Below are 21361 nucleotides of genomic sequence, written 5' to 3'. Positions count from 1 at the left end.
ATTGTAACATTTGACACAATATTCTCTGGTGTTGTTAGTAACTTGATTGCAGTTTGAGATTATTACTATAACTTCTGCATATGTGCTCTGGCATACATATTGAAACAATGCATATATGTAATGTGTGTAACTGTACAACCAACTAATTTGAGTTCATGTTTCTGTGTAAGCTATATCAATCATTAACYTCCACAATAAATTACTGTAAATTGCATTTGAAAAAAGCTTAAAAGATGGATGATAGACATGGTGATAAAGAGTCAAATACAATGGACACCAGAACAATCATGTACCCCTTTTCCCCCCAAAAGCATATATTTATTTCAAATGATAAAACATGGTTGATTAACAAGTGAAATGACCATGGTAGGAATGAACAGGGTGAGAACATGAGAATCACAGTCAATGAGTGACCTGTGTGAGACTGAACATATCCATCAATTACATAAGTTACACACACAGTCAGGCATACAGAGAAGTGCTGCAAAGAGACCCGTCTCTCTGGCTGTCAGACAAAGCTCACAACTGGCCTGTTGATAAACATTTTCATCAAATTCCTCCCTATATAACAAGCTTTTTACAAACATTAAAATATCAATAACTACAATTTCCAAATTCCTCATACTTTATGTAAATAGACATTATTTATTGCATATTTAATACAAAAAGTGAGTATAATTAAAAAGTATTATATATATTTTTTTTTAAATTACAAATGCACTGGTACCAATAAGTATGACAATAGATATGTAAGGCAACAACCAGCCTGAGGACTACATAACAGGAATGGAGAAGATAAAAGGAATCTATTCTCATGTAGCTTTCTTTCACTGTAGTGGAATCGTAACAGAAATCACAATGCAATGACAGTATAGGTATCACACATTTAGGAGCTCATAAGTCATAAAAATTATATAAATCCACCATGATGACATTTCTGGGGCCTACTCTGCCTAAATAGTTCCCTGGTGCTCCAGGTGATGTTTCACCTAGGTACAGATCTAGGATAAGATTCCCTYCCCCAATCCTAACCTTAACCATTAGTAGGGAATATGGAAAACTGACCCCAAATCAGCTTCTAGGAGCAACTTCGCCYTACACATTCTTCTGGCACTTAGGTGTTTCCTTTTTGGTTAGTTGCTACCAACGAGAAGTGAGAATACATACAAAACCGTTCCTTGCATAGGAATGCATTAAAAACTCAAGCACTATGGTTTCCCTGTGGCCATGATAAGGTCTATTCCAAAAGGGCCACCAGCAGTAAAATCAAATATTTTAGTTTAAAAAAGAATGTATTAAAAAAAAAAATGTTCCTTGAAGGAACTCCTGAAAGACAGGGTTGAATGACTGACAGCCCTGCAAAGCTWCCCTTGGTCCAAAGAAAGGAACGAGGGTAATAATTTAACCATGATCACCCCCTTGTGGCAAGAAACAGGAACAGCATTGAACAAAGTGAAAGTAGAATTTCATACAGTACTCTCAAACGCCTTCCTTGATCAATAAAGTAAAGGAGCTTTGGCAGCTARCGCTAATTAAAGAGGAGCGGCAGATCCCTGAAGCATTTCGTAGTGTTTTTGTTTCAGATAAACCTAGAATGCAACCGATCTGAGCAGCACTTTCTGTTCTCTAGTGTAAAAACATGGCATTCACAGGTGCCAAGGTTAAGCGGTTATGCTGCCACAGAGCAATGCCATGAGGAAGAATTAAACATATCTAATTGGGAATGCCCCTCACACAATGTAAAGACTGTTACTCACTGTCAGCAAGACTCAACCTCTCATAGCATGACAAGCATTTAAGTCATTTCTCCTGTCCCCATTTCATTACTCAAAGTAATGAAAAACGAGATACCAAAAAACGAAGCCATATCTGTGTGACGCAAACGACAGCTTTTCTAAGTGTGAGAGGCCCCTCATTCTACTTCACCCAACTATTGGCACATCAAGGGAGAGAATTCTATTCCACACACACCTTCTCCTCAGGGCACTGGAAGCACGGCATTTTTTAAAAACCACCACGTACTATTGATACAACGCATTGTTGGCAACGTTGGTGTGTGTCCTATATTTTCCCACTGACGGCACAGTTACTGCAGTTAACCATAGAACATTTTAAAAACATCATTCATAAATCGCAGGAAATCATCAACATCATTATTATCGTGGATTATGCACACATTTCAAAAGATGAAATGCAGAATTCTTAGTTGGTCCTGCTGCTATAAAGTATAATCAATGCAACGCCCCCCCATCTTGCAGAAAGATTGGCTTGTGGCCACAACAGTCAAACAGGTCTGTTCTTCAGCACCTCAGTTCAGAGTGGTTTTGTTCTATCATGCTGAAACAGAAGTGTCTGAAGTGTTTGTGCAAAAGAGAGCGACTGGTAGTGTAGGGTTTTGTAAAAACGTAGCGTCGAACAAGACTATTGAATTTTCTATAATGTTTGGGGTTGACTTGTTTCCGGCTGGTCTTATAAAGTGTCTATGTTTAGACCTGTATGTGTTTCGAGTGTCATGCCACTCCCCTGAACGTCCTCTGATTAGACTGAGTTATTAATTAAAGTCATTTTGTTCCTGAATTCCATAGTTCACCTTGCCACCGGTGGCGCTGGAGGTACTCCTCGGATCATGCCTACAGGAAGTAGAGGAAGCAAAGGTTACATCAGGTAAGTTCTTACCTCCAAAAACAACCGTGTGGCTCTTTTTTTTCTATGAATATTGACTCAATTCCTCGCATCATTCTCAAAACAAATTGGAGAAGGGGAGGGATCATGGACCTTCTCCAATACGATTGCAAAGGAGGCAAGTCGACAGAATCACGGAAAGACAATTTTGAAAGAGCCCATATTCACTTTAACTCAATCCCAGCTGACATTCCATATGGTAATAACATTGTGACAGTAGTGCAGAGGCCATATATTGGATGTTGTGTACAGTATGTATGCAGGCAGTGGTGTGGAGAATGAATTAAGCCTAAGCCTGTACCTGGTCCAGGCTTATTGCTTTTGCTGGGGTAGATCTTGGTGAAATTCCTATATTCCTCAGGGGGTGGGAAGTCCTCCACTGGGTGGAAGTCAAACTTGGACTCAAAATCCTCTGAGGGTTCAGAAAGGTAAAGGTCAACACAACACTGTAAATCAAGATAACACTAAACTAGTGCATTTTTGACTTCTCGAGCTTGCTCTAGTAATTTCCATTAACAAAGCCATGCACAACGGTCAGTTCTCCTGGAAACTTTAATCTGACTGTGCMATCTATGAACTCTATGAACGCTCTGGGTTGGTCACAACGCAAGAGGAACAACCAGGGGACATTCAAATGACTGAGCTGGCATTTGAATATGGAGCTATAATACCTGACAATCTACTACCAACAACAACTAGGCTACTAGTGTCTCCAACATGTCTGTTGGTTTGAGAGCTAACRTGGCAATAGTGTTCCAAATACACTGTGTTCAGGGCTGTGGAGGCTAATACTCAACACAAGATAGATTCTAAAAAGCGATGAAAAGCCGTCAATCACATCATATTAATCAAACGCAGTGACAGTTGCTCAAAAACTGGACTTCCATGAAAACCAGAATGTACAGGGGGCACTGAGGATCAGGACATGGAGGACATTAGCCTGTCCTGACTCACCTATATTGGACTTGGAGGATGAGGAGTGTCCGTTGCGGATTGGCGGGGGAGGCGGCGGGGGTCCGGTGCGGGAGGAAGATGAAGGGGGTGGAGGGGGCCTGGGCCCCCGGGTGTGGTGGGGTGGCTCCGAGGAGGTGGTGTTGGGAGTGACAGCACTGTGGATCCGGTAGGGGGGCGGGGGAAGAGGGGCTTGCCCACCACCCCCGTTTCGTGACCCAGGATTGGGTGCAGAAGGGGCTGCATTGGTAGCAAACAAACACACAATAGTAAGACCATGATGATGACTGATTAAAATAATCGCATAGCAGCAGTTAAGGCGTAAACATATCCCTTCCGACCTGTAACTTTCTGACAAATGTATGTACTGTACTCTACAGTAAACTGAAAAAGTGGTATAGCTCATTCTGAAAGTATTCAGACCCTTTGATTTTTCCACATTTGTTACCCTATTGCCTTATTCTAATTGATTAAATTGTTGCTCTTGGTCACCTCCCTGACCAAGGCCCTTCTGCCTGGATTGCTCAGTTTGGCCGGGCGGCCAGCTCTCGGGAAGAGTGTTGGTGGTTCCAAACTTATTCCATTTAAGAATGATGGAGGGCACTGTGTTCTTGGGGACCTTCAATGCTGCAGAAATTTGTTGGTACCCTTCCACAGATCTATTCGTCAACACAATCCGGTCTCGGAGCTCTACGGACAATTCCTTCGACCTCATGGCTTGGTTTTTACTCTGATATACACTGTCAACTGCAGGACCTTATATAGACAGGTGTGTGCTTTTCCAAATCATGTCCAATCAATTGAATTTTCCACAGGTGGACTCCAATCAAGTTGTAGAAACATCAAGGATGATCAATGGAAAAAGGATAAGTTTCATAGCAAAGGGTCAAAATACTTAAGGTATCGTTTCTTATTTTTAATACATTTGCAAAAATGTCTAAAAACCTGTTTTGCTTTGACATTATGGGGTAATGTGTGTAGATAGATGAGGGCAAAAATTATTTCATCCATTTTAGAAGGCTGTGACGTAACAAAACGTGGAAAAATTAAGGGGGTCTGAATACTTTCCAAACACACTGTATGTCCTTAAATAAAATACCATGCCCAAGTAATCAGGACTGGCCAAGTTGCAAGAAAGACTAGATACTGTAGGCTGGCAAAGAGAGAAAGAATGAGAGCGCAAGGAATGCCAGAATATTCCAGAGAACTTGTGGAAKGCAGAGAAACCAGGAGGCCTCATGGCGAAGGCCTCAGCTGTCTAATGACAATTTGCGGCTGCGTATTCAAAATGTTCAATTCCAAATCAACCCCTAGGTCCTCTGAAAAGGTGGAGCAATTGTTATATTGCCATTACCATTAGAGCTGCCGCCCCCCCCCCCCCAACAAAAAAATATTGGTTGACCGAGAGTCGTCTGTTCTTTCGAACAATCGATTGGCAAAAAATTTAAAAGGTGTATTTTTCAAAATAAACTATATGTAGGCTACTGAGCTTGTCTGATGCTTCATTTAAAATACACAAATTGCTAAAAGAGGGAGGGAGCCAGAGATCTATACAGCCTAACCAGAAGAACAAAAACCTACTCCCGACCCTCCTCTGCCCGCTGCTGCCGCTAATAGGCTACACCAGTGGTCGGCAACCTTTTCCATTAACTAGCAAACTTGCAACAGTGTATAAAATATTCTGGGCGCTCAGAGTTTCCCACATCAGTGAGCTCCAGACAGACAGACACAGCTGTAGGCCATTTGCGCAAGGGCTAAAAAGTCATCCGTAGGCCTATTTTATGATGTTTCCACCAGATTTGAACATTACTTTTYCCCCCCTTTCATGCTGCGTGGTAATCGAAAGTGAGAAAGCTGGAAAGATTGTTCAAATAAGCTACGTTGAGGAATTATTGTATTTCTCAATGGATGTAAAACAGACTTTGTTAACTTGCTGTTTGAGGCAAAGAAAAAAAAATACTTTGAGAAGCTCCACAGTGATGGCGAGTTAAGAAAATCAGAAATKGTATCAGMTCCCCAAATAGGCATATTTATAGGCCTACATTTGCACGCAGGCCAGGTAGAGTAGTCCTACTTCTATATGTATAAATCAGGTGCGTGTCCTTACTCAAGATTGACAATAGCACTCCAAACAAAAGACAATGAACACATTGACAACTCGTAAATCGAATGAAATAAACCAAAACTTCACAAGTGTAGCCTAGGTTGTGCGCTCTGCAAACAATGTGTCCACTCCTACAATGAGAACAGTAAGACCGTAATAAAAATKTAATGACTGCATTAACAGAAATTACCGTAACCAAACATTGCAGATTAGAAATGGGAATTAASGGTAAATGTACTACTGGTGTGCCATTCCCGCAGCCTCCGTAATGGATTAGTCCACTCAGACAGGCATGAATTAGACATGATTTTTAAATACATATTTGCCACTGCTAGACAAAAAAAATAATAATCTTGGTCGACCATCAGCCTATCGACCAAACGGGGTCAGACCTATTTACCATAGAGATAGATAGAGGACTCTAGTGCCCAAAAGCCCAATTTAGCATGGGCCGTGCCATTGGGGACTTTCTATGGTTAAGTAAGGATCACATGATTCCATCCAGGTCATCAGGAGGGATCAGCCAATAAATTACAGTACATCCCAAAAGTATTCAGACCCCTTGACTTTTTTCACTGTTACATTACAGCCTCGTTCTAAAATTAATTAAATTACCATCTACACACMATACCCCATAAGGACATATTTTTTWAAATGTTTGCAAATTTATAAAAAACAAAAAACAGAAATACCTTATTTACATATGTATTCAGACCCTTTGCTATTAGACTTGAAATTGAGCTCAGGTGCATCCGTTTTCCATTGATCATCCTTGAGATGTTTCTACAACTTGATTGGAGTCCACCTATGGTAAATTCAATTGATTGCTCATGATTTGGAAAGGCACACACACATGTCTATATAAGATCCCACAGTTGAAAGTGCATGTCAGGGCAAAAACCAAGCCATGAGGTCGAAGGAATTGTTCGTAGAGCTCAGAGACAGGATTGTGTCGAGGCACAGATCTGGGGAAGGGTACCAAAAAACATCTGCAGTATTGAAGGTCCCAAAGAACACAGTGGCCTCCATAATTCTTAAATGGAAGAACTTTGGAACCACCAAGACTCTTCCTAGAGCTGGCCACCCGGCCAAACTGAGCAACCCGGGGAAGAAGGGCCTTGGTCAGGGAAGTGACCAAGAACCCGATGGTCACTGACAGAGCTCTAGAGTTCCTCTGTGGAGATGGGGAGAATTTTCCAGAAGGACAACCATCTCTGCAGCACTCCACCAATCAGGCCTTTATAGTAGAGTGGCTAGACTGAAGCCACTCCTCAGTAAAAGTTGAGTTTGCCAAAAGGYACCTAAAGACTCTCAGACCATGAGAAACAAGATTCTATGGTCTGATGAAACCAAGATTGAACTTTTTAGCCTGAATGCCAAGCATCACATCTGGAAGAAACCTGGCACCATCCCACAGTGMAGCATGGTGGTGGCAGCATCATGCTGTGGGGATGTTTTCTGCGGYAGGGACTGGGAAACTAGTCAGGATAGAGGGAAAGATGAAAGGAGCAAAGTACAGAGAGGTCCTTGATGAGAACCTGCTCCAGAGCGCTCAGGACCTCAGACATGACAACTTCTCTAAGCACACAGCCAAGACAATGCAGGAGTGGCTTCGGGACAAGTCTTTGAATGTCCTAGAGTAGCCCAGCCAGAGCCCAGACTTGAACCCGATCGAACATCTCTGGAGACCTAAAAATAGCTTGAGAGGATCTGCAGAGAAGAATGGGAGAAACTCCCCAAATACAGGTGCATCATACCCAAGAAGACTCAAGGCTGCCAAAGGTGCTTCAACAAAGTACAGAGTAAAGGGTATGAATACTTACATACATTTGATATTTAACATTTTCATGAATTTGCAAACATTTCTAAAGAACAGTTTTTGCTTCGTCATGATGGGGTATTGTGTGTCGATTGAGGGGGGAAAAACAATTTAATCAATTTTAGAATAAAATGTGGAAAAAGTCAAGTGGTCTGAATACTTTCAGAATGCACTTGATACTTGTGAGCAAACATTCTATAACTGCAGGTGGGAGTAAAATCGGCAACCTTGGCTTCATACCTGTTCCAACAACACACTACAGGTAACAAACAGTATGCCCCCTTTCAGTTCGTTTGCCAACTCGTAGTAGTAGTASAAGAAAATTGACTCAGTGGCACTGTCCAATGCTCGGACACCATAATGGGACATAAACAATGTTGAGATGTCTAAGACTATGGCTACTACCCATCCTKTCCTTTCCTTTCAGACCATGAAATTGTGTGTGGAAGAAAGGATTGATCTGGAAAAGGTCATTAAACTGTGACAGTAGTCCCTTGATAAGACCAACGGCTCCCCAATATAAACATTGAGGTTTGTTCTAGTACCTGATCTCTTGCTGGGGGGCTCCCTGGCAGGTGGGGGTGGTCTGCCAACGCCTGGAGGTCCTGGAGATGGCGAGGGGGGTGGAGGAGGTGCATGATTGCGTCCGCCGTAGCTGCCGCCTGAGGTGTTCTTCTGGTGCAGAGAGTTGTGCCTCTGGGGGAGTTTCGGAGCCCCATCTCCACCATGGTCCCCCATGGGGCCATTGGAGGTGCCCCCAGAGGAGTGCCTGTAAGGTGGGGGCGGAGGGGGCGCCGAGGACCCCCCAGTGGGCGGCCGCGTGGAGGAAGGAGGCAGTCTTGATGAAGGAGGAGGGCCAGAGCTGGGCAGAGCCGGGCCTCTTTGGGGCGGCGGGGGGAGGGGCTTCTCCCGGCTGTTGCTGATGCCTACTGGGGCCTTTTGTTGCGGGGTTGACGGGGCATTGCTGCGGTAACCACCTCGGTTAAATGGCGGGGGAGGAGCTGGGGCGGATGTGCTGGGCTTCATGGCCCCTGTCGAAGAAGGTGGAGTGGGTGGGGCTGATGTGCTGTGTTTCATGCCTGAAGGAGGGGGCGGAGCTGAGCCTGAAGTACTGTGCTTCATGCCCCCAGTGGAGGAGTGGGAGGAGCTGGCACTGGTTGGGGGGCGGRAGATGTCGGGGAGAGAGGGGCGGTGGGAGCGCTGGGGCTCCGGGGGTGAAGGTTTGTCACTTGGGGAGGGTTTGTCTCCTGGGGAGGGGGAGGTAGAGCGGCCTGGGGTGGGCCGGGGGGCTGCAGGTCTGGAGCCTGGGGGACGCAGGGCGGATCTGCCCACTGAGGCGTCTGGAAGGAAGGCATAGAAACACACATTTTAGAACACTATGCATAAATACACCCATTCACATCAAGCTTCATAGCAAATGTAGAACATCTAATAGCCTGGGTGCCAGTCTGTTTCTGCAGTATATTTATAGTAGCGTATTTATATAGGGCCCTATAAAATCCATGTTGTGGAGAACGTGGACGGAATCCAGACAAAATGGAATTCAACAATATTCAAAAAAGTGTGTTGAACTTAGTCATTTATTTGCCCAAGTTAATCATAAAACCTGAAAAAAAAATGCATCAGTGATTCCCAACTTTCTAAAATGGCACAGGAATGCCCGTCTGTGTGTGCGCAGTGGGCGCGCGTATGTCTACACTTTKTGTAGCCGTTAGCAATGATGCTAATGATAACCTTCTTCTGGTAGAGATGGAAAGGCTTCCCCAAAAACCTTCCCAATTAAACGTTAACTAAAATGTAGCCTATGCCTACCTGGCAGAATGATATGATTATTTGCATCAATCCAGCGGCCATTTGTTTTGCAAACTCTGCAATTACAAGCGCTACAGAAACGTTGCTGAACAACAGTCTCTTGCTGGTGCGAACTTGCATTAAACTACACCCAAAAATCTAAATAAGCATTGCTGTGGACTTAGAACATCCAACTTGTTTTTTTTCTCTATTAAAGCTGCAATATGTAACTTTTTGGGGGCAACCTGACCAAATTCACATAGAAATGTGAGTTACACATGTCATTCTTATTGAAAGCAARTTTAAGTGGTAAATCTGTTCTGTGTGTGCTATTTCTATGCTTCCTGTTCTTAAGTTTTGATTTTTACGTCTTTCACACCAGCTTCAAACACCATCTTTTTGGTTATGGAAAAGATTTCGCAGCGTTTGAGATGGTACAATGATTCTCTATACTATACTTGCTTGAAATTAGGCGATAAATTAGTAAATATTTTCTTAACTATTTATTTAACAGCATTGTTGGTTAAGGGCTCGTATGTAAGCATGTAAGGTTGTTGTATTCCGCGCATGTGACAAATAAAATTTGATTTGACTATTAGAATTTTAGCAACCAGGAAATAGTGGAGCAATTTCTGTATTGTGCACATTTAAAGTGTGATTGAGCGTGAAAACCTGAAAAAACGTGGGAAAACAAACCTGGGAAGAAAAAATAAAAATTAGCCCTTTTTCTCCCCTATTCTGTGGTAGCCAATTGGTAGTTACAGTCTTGTCTGATCGCTGAAACTCCCGTACGGACTCGCGAAGGTTGAGAGCCATGCATCCTCCGAAACACGACCCAACCAAGCCGCACCTTCACACAATGCCCGCTTAACCCGGAAGCCAACCCGGAAGAAGCACCTGGTGACCGTGTCAGAGTGCATTGCGCCTGGCCCGCCACAGGAGTCGCTAGAGCGTGATGGGACAAGGACATCCCTGCCAGCCAAACCCTCCCCGAACGCGGACGACGCAGTTACAGGTAGTTACAGTCTTGTAACTGTGGGTCTCCCGGTCGTGGCCGGTTGCGACAGAGCCTGGACTCGAACCAGGATCTCTAGTGGCACAGCTAGCAACTGTGATGCAGTGCCTTAGACCACTGCGCCACTCGGGAGGCCTAGAAAAACAAATTTAAGATAAAACTAAAACAGAACCAGGCAAAAAATAAAGCTGAGTTTATGGGGCCCCATTTACATTCTAATCATATGAAGGGAATTCTGCTTACCTCCAGCWCCAACTGATCGTAGTTTTGGCATGCCCCCAGCGAAAAGGCCCCCAGAGCCTCCCCCTGACCCACCACTGCTCCCTCCTCCTCCTCTACCACAGCCACCACCACTTTCCTTTGGTTCTGGGGAAAGCAGAGGTACAAATGTCCTTGTTACACTGTTGTGTTGATAATGCTTGCATTGACATTGTTGAAAGCTATTTGTGGCAAGGAATTTTGCATGTATAGTACCAGTCAAAAGTTTGGACCACTACTCATTCAAGGGTTTTTCTTTATTTTTACTATTTTGTACATTGTAGAATAATAGTGAAGACATCAAAACTATGAAATCATGTAGTAACCAAAAAACTATTATATATATTTTTTTTAAGTATATATTTGGCATTCACTCAACCAGCTTCACATGGAATGCTTTTCCAACAGTCTTGATGGAGTTCCAACATATGCTGAGCACGTGTTGGCTGCTTTTCCTTCACTCTGCGGTCCAACTCAWTGCTGGAGAATGCTGTGGTAGCCATGCTGGATAAGTGTGCCTTGAATTCTAAATAAATCACTGACCACCAGCAAAGCAAAACACCCTCACACCTCCTCCTTCATGGTGAGACAAACACATGCGGAGATCATCCGTTCACCTACTATGCATCTCACGAAGACACRGCGGTTGGAACTAAAAATCTCAAATTTGGACTCAGACCAAAGAAAACATTCCCACCGGCCTAATGTCCATTGCTCGTGTATCTTGGCCCAAGCTAGTCTCTTCTTATTACTGGTGTCCTTTAGTAGTGGTTTCTTTGCAGCAATTCGACCATGAAGGCCTRATTCACAGTGTCCTCTGAACAGTTGATGTTGAGATGTGTCTGTTACTTGAACTCCGTGAAGCATTTATTTGTGCTACAATTTCTGAGGCTGTTAACTCTAATGGACTTATCCTCTTCAGCAGAGGTAACTCTGGATCTTCCATTCCTGTGGCGGTCCTCAAGAGAGCCAGTTTCATCATAGCGCTCGATGATTTTTGCGACAGCACATGAAGAACTTTCAAAGTTATTGACATTTTCCCCGATTGACTGACTTTCATTTTTTAAAGTAATGATGGACTGTCATTTCTATTTGCTTATTTAAGTTGATTTTTCCATAATATGGACTTGGTCTTTTACCAATTAGGGCACTCTTCTGTATACCATCCCTACCTTGTCACAACACAACTCATTGGCTCAAACGCATTAAGTAGGAAAGAAATTCCACAAATAAACTTTTAACAAGGCACACCTGTTAATTGGAATGCATGCCAAGAGTGCAAAGCTGTCATCAAGGCAAATGGTGGCTACTTTGAAGAATCAAAAATATATTTTGATTTGTTTAACACTTTTTTGGTTACTACATGATTCCATATGTGTTATTTCATAGTGCTGATGTCTTCCCTATTATTATACAATGTAGAAAATAGTACAAATAAAGAAAAACCCTGGAATGAGTAGGTGTGTCCAAACTTTTGACTGGTACCCTATGTATGCATGTATAAACGTACATATAGTCTGTGTGTGAGTGTGTGTCAGCGGGAAATGAGGAGTGTRCAAAAGTTAGTGAACATATAGGAGATAGAAACTATGCTACTTACTCTCTATAATAGGTGCACTTCGGTCATTGACCACTCCAACCTTCTTCAGCCTGGCTCCTTTGGAGATGTCAGAGAGCAACGCTCCTCTCCCCTTCACCTCATCCCGATTCAACTTAGGTGCTCTAGTGTTCGCCTGAGGAGAGGATATGAGCAAACCACCATGTTAGTTAGGTTGACCACGCAAATGATAACATGAACTGCATAACGTACTGTCGTTATAGCAACAGATAAAGTAGATGGCAATGCAGCATTATGGTGCAAGTCGATAGTAATCCACATGGTGCCTGTGTGTTTGGCCAGCTTACACCTTCTTGGTTTGTGTTTGGATTTGTTTAAAAGGTAAAAACTGCATAATTCAATTGCAGCCTTTATAAACAAGGCATATCAACCCTAGAAATCATACTATGGGAAATGTGGGCATAATAATATATTAGGCATAGTATCTAACATCAGAAGGTGTCGTATCATCCTTAACAATACAACAGCAAATAATGAATGACTTCAGTTATTTTATCATGTAATTATGAATCTCTAGAAACCCTTCAGAGGACTTCTGAGTTTTGTCATGTTTTGAACATCGGTTTAGGAGCTGGACTGACCTGGTTGAAGGCGGGGGGAGGGGGGGGTCCTGGAGGAGGAGGGGGAGGAGGAGGGACGGGCATCCTGTCCCTCTGTGGGCACCTTGGGGAGGAGGTTTGTTCACCGTCTCAGCTCTGGGTACACCCTCAAACTCCTGCGAAACAAGACAGAGGGGAGTCTCGGCTCAATTAAATGCACACAACAGGGTAAAAAATGAACACTCCTGAACCGAATTGGGGTTAGAGTAAAATTGTACATCCTTGCAGTGTCATGATTGACATTGGTAGACTGTATTGAATTTAGGCAAGTCAAGATATCATTGGGACATCTGTTCAAGGACCATTACAATTCACCTCTATTTGTAGTTGTTGACTACAATGGTGGCGTGGCCCACACTAAAAACAGCTATCCTCAAATTCTACATGCATATAGTCACTCTAGAATGATTCAGCTCAGTAGAGCGCCCCAAACCAGTTCGCTGGCTGGGCGGAGCTCATTGTGAATACAGACATACAGCACGTTGAGCTAGGCCGCGCAGCAAACCCCACCCTCCTTCGCTCACCCCTAAACTCCATTCCACAAGCTACCTGTCAAGAGTGTTTGAAAAGGTTTTCACAGAAGAGAGAAACAAATGGAATGTCATCGGGTGAGCTTGCCAGTGAGGCGATAAGGAACGGAAACGCAGCAGCCGTTGTAAGTTGCTACCTCGAGTGAGCAAAACCGAGAGTGGACAGCACAGCCCACCACTTCATGACTCATCCATTGACAAGATTTGATGTTATTGTTTTTGCCCTACCGGCACCAACCATTTACACCAATCAAAATGTCTCTAGAATCTCCCATAAATGTTAAATTATGTTGAGCTCTGGTGACTGAGGCAGCCATGGCATATGGGTAACATCATTTTCATGCTCATCAAACCATTCAGTGACCACTCATGCTTCCACACGGGGMATTGTCATCCTATGGGGGCATAGCCATGGTAGCCAAAATAATGGCCTGCCCAGCATTTTTGTACATGACCCTAAGCATTATGGGATGTTAATTGCTTAACACAGAAACCACACCTGTGTGGAAGCACTTGCTYTCAATATACTTTGCATTCCTGATTTACTGTAGTGTTTTCATTATTTTGGCAGTTAMCACCTGTACATGCGCCTACTTGGAGAATTGCCAATGGACTACAATGTTAATCCTATGTCTAAAGTTTTATGACATTCTTACAAGGTAGGGGAGGTGTCCTTCTCCAACCTAATATGTGACCAATTGAGTTAGTTCTATKCTTTTGTGGACGGGGAAATAAATGAGAAAAAAGTGCATGATGTCATTAAGTATTTTGGGCCTAACGTCATATAAAACAAACTAGCAATCCTAAAACGAGCAGGCCTGAGTCAGAAGTGTCACTTGAATTTCACTTTATGATATGCAGAAAATGTGACTGAGTTTGTTACTGAACTGTAAGCACAGATTTGACAAGGGAACATTCCAAATCATAAGTGGTCTCGAGTCGCTAGCCAATGTCTATGCACACTCCGTCAATCTACAAGAGGTGACAGGTGAGCGAGCCCAAAAACATGCAAGTTAGAAGAAAAATGCAATTCCTTCCTCTTGGCCTAAAAGTTGAACTACATAACTGGGCATTGTTGTTTAAATTAATGTAGCAATATAAGTAACATGTCTATAAAGTGTGTTAACTAGTCATTATCTGTAAAACATGTTGATTTAACGAACGTTAGCTGGGTGGATTGGCAGTGACTTACCCCGTCTCGAAGGATTGTGAGTCTCGTCTTCAATAACAACATGAATGGAAACTGCAGTTGTGGCAAGTTTGCTAGTTAACACAATCCCAGGCAGTAGGCGGCTCTCTTGGTTACTTGCTTAGAAAATCTAATAAAAACTGCGGGACACTAGCAGCTAAATTAGTTTACTAGCGAAATCAACTAAATCCGATACCCAAAGTTAGCTTGCTAGCTAAGTTACTGTTTACTCGCGACAGCTGTCAAGTGGAATTTAGCTGGCGTTTTAACTATGGCTGTAAACAAGTTATATTTATGTGCAAAAGCTAATTCGAGGTACGCGTATCTCCAGTTTATATYCTATTTTCATGTACTTTTTATTCTGCTCTCGTCTTGACCAGCAAGCAAAGCGAGATTCTCCCTTCACAACTGTTTCTCAGAAACCCGGAAATGGGCCGTCCAACACAAAATGGAGGCAGGTAACAGGATCACTGCCGACGAGTTTATCAACTGACCATTTATTTTGKGACTGTTCTTACGTCAGAAGAGTTAGATTTTATTTTAAAAGAAACGACTAATAATGTTAATCTTAGAGACTCTGTTTTATTTTGATCCAAATGATATGGATCCTGATTTAACTTTCATTGTTAATTTGTTTATTTTTCATGGAAGATCCTTTATCCATAAAATGAAGTGGGCAAAAAACAAACCCCTCTTCACACTATTGAAATTATATTTTGAAATCAGTAAATATAAAAACAAAAAAGCAATACCCACCATAAAACTTTGACAAATTGAAAATGTATTCGATATGCAATGCCCGTCTGTTAAGCTTTATGTACTCTTGTTTGTATATTTGTTTTTGTATTCGTGTTCATAAAAAAAGAAAAAAATATGTAAAAAATATGAAAATAAAAATAAGTTTATCAACTGGGAAAACAGCGACCTCCATGGAATGAAACCTGTAGGACACTCACGAGAAACGATCTATAATTAGTTTAAAAACTTTGAGGACACCCTYGTGTGTGGAGCAGGGTCCTCTTCTTGCTTTTGCCTTATGTCAGATGTGTGTTCATGCATGTAAAATGTTAAGAAAAATATACAAATATTGCTTGTAAGAGAAACCTATATGCATTTCACTGAGTCTGATACTTGTACAGTCAAGTGAACAAACTGATAATCATTGCACTTAGTGAATCTGAATTCATTTTACAAAATTATTGTGATATCCCAGACAGACAATCTGACACTAGGTATTTTGCAAAGATAAACCTCTTTATTTGAAAATCTTATAAAATGACTCCATTTGCATGAGATGTTGCATTGCCATTCAGCCAAGACATGACAGATCAAAAGGCACTGTTGAACATCTCTGCTCTCTGGTGTACTGATATTTAGTTGTTGCATAATTCAGACCCAGGACACCAATTTAGACCTGAGTCTTATTCATTAGGCACACATGGGAGCAAACGTTTTCAAATGGTAACGCAAAAGATCATTCCTATTGAAAAGTTTCAGGTAGTGCCTGCCGCCTCCACTTCAAGTAATTTGTTCCCATTTGGAACCTATTGAACAGGGCCCAGTTTCACAAAAACATCTTAAGGCGAAGTTCATCATTAGAACCTTTGTAGGCRCATCGTTAAATCTCTGAGCTGTTTCCAAAAACCATTGTTGGACTTAAACGCTCGTAATCGAATGCCTGGCTCAGACCACTCGTAGCACAGCTAAGTGCATCGATAGATGCTTTTTTCCCTCCGGCGTCACTTGATACACAGATCTCCACTAAACATAAAATTACAGTTTATTTGCCTCGGACTGCTGATAACTTCAGAACGGAGTTCATTACAAATACAAAGATGCCAACATCTTTGCAATTGATACAAACAAGCGAGGTATAAAAACACTCTTCAAATTAAAACCGAGATGACTGCATTAAAATCTAAATAGCCTACAGTAAGTAGGATATAGGCCCATTTCAAATCATATTGAAATACATTTCATGTTCAATCAATTGAGTTCCATTTTGCTACTTGTATGATACTGTCTGTAATTTGTCTTAATATACATTTCATGATGTGCCAAATCTTGATTTGCCTAATATTTTAGCCATATGTGATATCTTTCTGTGAGCTGATCCATCGTCAGTATCGTGGAATAATTAGAATGTTATGGTAAGATTTGAATGGAGAAAGCTGATCAGAGAGCAGCGTTGTCTTTATTCCCGATCCTATCAGTATCGACGTGCCTCAACGACACTTAGTGAACGCTCTCTCTGCCTGGTGTTTTGGGACGCATTCCAGCCGGTGTCTATTCCAAAAATTTCCACCGGCTAAAGCTATGACGTTTAAATACCTATCTCCCATTTCTTTTCAACTAGCAGTTGATTTTCAACAGCGGAGATTTGTATAAACCTTGCTGTCCATCTCTGACATTTGCAACATTGTTTCAAAATTGAAATTCGATCTCCAGCTGTCCCATAGTAATGAACGTGTTGGGACAGGATAGGYAGGCAGACAGCTTTTCTTAGCCAGTCGAAATCATGAATCAACTGGCATCATTTTTATGGATATACACAAAGAAATGTCAATAGGATCGGTAAAACGAAATGCAGCTAGTTTGTAGTCTTTCCAACTTCAGTTTGAAGGGATTGTGTTAGCTAATTCCTCTGAACAGTGTCCTGATGAGAAATGTCTCTGGAAAACAGCTTAAACAAACGCAGTTACTTTGCTGTTATTCTGGTTGCGCTGTTTGACCTGACTAAGTTAACCATAGTTGGCTAGCTAGCAAGCAAGGGATAAGAATGTTGCCAGCCAGCATGGCAATAGAACATTTCGAATGAAYGACTGGGTTGCGTCCACAGATACAGAACAAAAAGAGTGAACGACTGGGTCGTGTCTCTGGCAACCGATAGAATTAATGACCAGCCTGCCTGGGTAGCAACCTAAGATTTGTGTCTGGCTTGCGTCCATAGATACAGAACATAACCCAGTCATTTAAATCAGATGGCAAAATTGATATAGATATGCAAATACTAGTGGTTTGATTCAATAATTTTTTCACAAGCAACGTATTGAGGCATTGCCTTCGTCATTAATCAAAAGATAMTCAATTGAATTACGAAATAAAAAAATATATTCCCTTAGATTTTTCCGCTTCTTCCCCTCAGGTTAATTTCAGATGCCAGGCCCAACCAATGCCAGGCCCAGGTTTCCCAAAAGCATCCTATGGTTCTAAGATGAACTTAGCCTTAAAATGTTTTTGGGAAACCGGGCCCAGAGATTAACACATGCACTCAGCTCAACTACACCACAAGTATCCTCATTCTAAATGCACATGGCAGAGAGCAGCAGCACACATTTCTTAGAACAAAATTTCAAGTATAATCTTCAGAATCCCGATTAAAATAGTCCAGAAGATGGACTCCTCTTCCTCAAAGTCATCCTCTGGAGCATATCTCTGCTTCCCCCCGTCCTCCTCAGAGGGGTACAACCTTTTATCGAACGGGTCCTGGAGGGAAGTCTGATCATAAAACACCCTCATCTCAAACTCACTCTCCTGGTGCGATGGGTGCCCGTAAATGCCAATCCCCACGGGCCTCACAAAGTCTCCAGGCACTACGACCACGTCCTGGCCGCAGGTGGCAGACTGCAGCTTGTAGGTGTCGAAGCTGGGCCGCAGAGTTTTGTCTGAGACGTACAGGTCTGCGTCCCCCTTGAGGCTGCGCATGTGCAGGATGATCTTGCCATCGTGGTTGAGCCGCAGGTAGCTGTAGTTCCCCGCCCCGATGTGGCCCTGCACCACGTGGAGCAGGACCCACTCCGTAGGAAGGGCATCCTCTTCCAAAGAGTGCAGGAACCCCCCAGCCWGAGACAGGAGGAACGCCACAGCCAGCAGGCTGCTGCACAGCACCATAGTGGAGATGGATGGTCAGAGTCACCAACTGGACAACACCCACCTTCTACCATCTGTTGATAACCTGAAGGGCAACACAGAAACAAATGCATTACCTACAGTACAGTATAAGCATGATAAAGCTTGTACAGGGCAAATCCTCAAGGGGGAAATATGGTCTTCAGCCAGAACATAGTGTCAGACTGCCAATTTACTTTTAAGGGATGTTTAGAAAACTGACACCTCMTGTCTGTAGAGCACTGTATTGGCTACAAGCCATGCACTATCTCTGCTCTATAAATACAATAGCAAGCTAGCTTCTTCTAAAGATTAGCAATGTGTGACCTCTGCAACCTTGTATTATACTACACATGTTTAGCAGTTACTTCTTGAATAGCCATCTGTAAAGACGTTACGCACACCCTGTCTGTCTGCCTTGCATTGACTGCTGGCTAATGCTCACGTCCAAGTCGCTGGCCTGTGATTTTGTTATAGAGCAGCCACAGACTGGCTAATCCCATTAACAAAATAGATTATAACGCTAGACTCAGTTATGCGCTAACGCAGAATATAGTCCTAAAGCAATTGTTTGCTTTGCAACGTTTGACAGCGCGTGGCCATGATGTGGACACTTTAGCTAGATAGCGAAACGTCAAGTGAGTATTGTTCTGGTGGCTAGTTAACTATATGCAAAATGTATATATTTAACAATACATAAGCAAATAGATTTTTACTTGATATGAACATAGCTACATTTCATCAGCCTTACAAGGAGCAAGCTACTGCTGCCAGCGTTCTTCATCCTAGCAAACTGGCTAGCTTGCTAACTGGCTACGCTAAATTAACGTTACATAACTAACTAACGTTAAATTAGTTGTCTAGCACAAACAAATTTCCGGGGCGACGAGAAGCAACAATTACTGTTATCACAATATTTAGCAGGTTTGTGGAACAAGACAATTAGCTACTCACCAGTACATTGTTCCGAGCACAGATTTAGTAATGGTTATTGTTTTGCCAGTAACTAACGAGCCAGTCAGTGTAAAGTTCACTTCTTCCGTTTTCCGGGGTATCTCACACCTAAACATCCACTGGCGCCGCCTACGGTGCAGGGAAAGTAGTACATTCATAATTGAACACAAACAACCAGGTAACACTGGGCCTATATTAATCACGTCATCCTAAAAATGTACATTTGATATGGGAACTTCTATATAAATAGACAATGTGATCCTAACCAGTTCTCTATAAGTTATTTACAGTAACCTGATCTATTTATTGTCAAGTTCATACCCACACCCCTCGGTAACTTGTTTGTACGTGTAACGGATGTGAAATGGCTAGCTAGTTAGCGGTGGTGCGCGCTAATAGCCTTTCAATCGGTGACGTCACTTGCTCTGAGACCTTGAAGTAGTGGTTCCCCTTGCTCTGCAAGGGCCGCGGCTTTTGTGGAGCGATGGGTAACAATGCTTCGTGGGTCCCTGGTTTGCGCCCGGGTCGGGGCGAGGGGACGGACTAAAGTTAAACTGTTATATAAGCTTCACACAGCAGTAATGTTGTTGCTAGAGGAGCTCTGAACCCCAAACACCATTTTAGTAGCCTACAAAGAGATACAAAAAAAAGTTACTACACATTGGTCGAATGATGTCAGCATTATTTCTTTGTAGAAAATGCTTACACATTACAATGTTTTGATCAATGCATGAAGTGCAGTTAGACCAGCGGTCCACAACCCCGTTATATACAGCCGTCAAGATCAGGTTTCTAGTATTACAGTTTCCAAGCACTGTGCGTTGGATTATAGAAAGGGGTAAAAAAAAATAAACTGGATTTGAAGACTCATTAGCATATCAATGCATCATCCGATCAAGGTACTGTAAACCAAGGTGAAAAGACAATCTCTCATATTGAAGGATATTACCACATTACTTTATTGTACTGCATCTTAATTTCTGCTTTGGCAACACTAGCGTCACAGCCGTTCTGCCAATAACGTTTTTTTCTCGGAAGCAATGTGACATTCAAAACGAAGTTTGAGCAATCAGATGATGAAAAACTGAGTCATTTTTTCCCCACCCACTAGTACAAAGCGTTGGACTGCAGCCTAATACTGCAATGAAAATATAACGGCATGTAAATCTCAGATATACCAACATCCCCCACCGCAAGTTTACACCTTGTGAAACAAAATGTATAGACTGATTTTACTTCCCACCATCTACACATCATACCCATTTTCTTTATTCTCATTTAGGTCAACTTCAATTATTTACAGCGTTCATTTCTATTGCAGTTTTTCCTAGAACCATTTGTAATCTATTTATGATCATGTTTTTGCTTATTAGGATCATACAAAAATGTATTAAATTGGATTAAGAATGGTTAAATTACATATCAACTGGTTTCCAGGCATGCACACTCACACCTCAATCATAAATCAACTCTACTAGTTTCACATTGTTGAAGTCTTTTTTTCTTCTTTTTTTTTTTTACTTTAATGAACACCAACTGTATTTTTAAACAAAAGCACAACAAATGTTCCAGGGAAAGAGTGACAATTATTTTGATGATCTTCTCCGGTAAATGTTTTCTAAGCCACATCAAATTCTATGTAGATATACTCGTTCAACAAGTCTGTGTGTAGATCTGTTATGTTAGAAACAATATTTTTTACTTTGCAGTGGAATATCACCCACTTCAGTGTAATAATTATTGCAAACCACGTGACCAATTTAAGGCTTCAGAGTTCAATAGCAGTGTTAAGTAAATCCTATMATTTCAAAGTTCAAACTGGGCCAGTACATATTCTTTAACTAAAGTTTCCTGGTGTTAACTGCACTAAAGGCCCAAGTAGTGTTGTTTTACTAATTCTTAAGAATCAATGAAAGTTTTTCCTCAACATTAAAATAAATCACTGCATCTTTTTTTTTTTTTT

The 21361-nt window shown here is 42.1% G+C and overlaps 2 protein-coding genes across 2 annotated transcripts; both read right to left on the bottom strand.

Moving 5' to 3' along the window:
- Nucleotides 1-290: 290 nt before the first annotated feature.
- Nucleotides 291-15002, bottom strand: LOC112068021 (WAS/WASL-interacting protein family member 2). Its single transcript, XM_024135015.2, has 8 exons — nucleotides 14560-15002; nucleotides 12820-12953; nucleotides 12221-12353; nucleotides 10606-10728; nucleotides 8102-8896; nucleotides 3637-3873; nucleotides 2984-3094; nucleotides 291-2630 (listed from the first exon to the last, which is right to left on the bottom strand). The coding sequence occupies exons 2-8, from the start codon at nucleotides 12880-12882 to the stop codon at nucleotides 2587-2589; spliced, it is 1506 nt and encodes a 501-aa protein (XP_023990783.1). The 5' UTR covers nucleotides 12883-12953; nucleotides 14560-15002; the 3' UTR covers nucleotides 291-2586.
- Nucleotides 15003-15789: 787 nt separating this feature from the next.
- LOC112068023 (UPF0669 protein C6orf120 homolog) lies at nucleotides 15790-19544 on the bottom strand. Its single transcript, XM_024135020.1, has 2 exons — nucleotides 19399-19544; nucleotides 15790-18511 (listed from the first exon to the last, which is right to left on the bottom strand). The coding sequence occupies exon 2, from the start codon at nucleotides 18445-18447 to the stop codon at nucleotides 17896-17898; it is 552 nt and encodes a 183-aa protein (XP_023990788.1). The 5' UTR covers nucleotides 18448-18511; nucleotides 19399-19544; the 3' UTR covers nucleotides 15790-17895.
- Between the last annotated feature and the right edge of the window lie 1817 nt (nucleotides 19545-21361).

The sequence above is a fragment of the Salvelinus sp. IW2-2015 genome, unplaced genomic scaffold (genome assembly GCF_002910315.2).
Source record: "Salvelinus sp. IW2-2015 unplaced genomic scaffold, ASM291031v2 Un_scaffold19, whole genome shotgun sequence".
Classification (NCBI taxonomy): Eukaryota; Metazoa; Chordata; class Actinopteri; order Salmoniformes; family Salmonidae; genus Salvelinus; species Salvelinus sp. IW2-2015.
The sequence above is the reverse complement of the archived record's forward strand: the minus strand, read 5'-3'. Positions and strand labels throughout refer to the sequence as shown.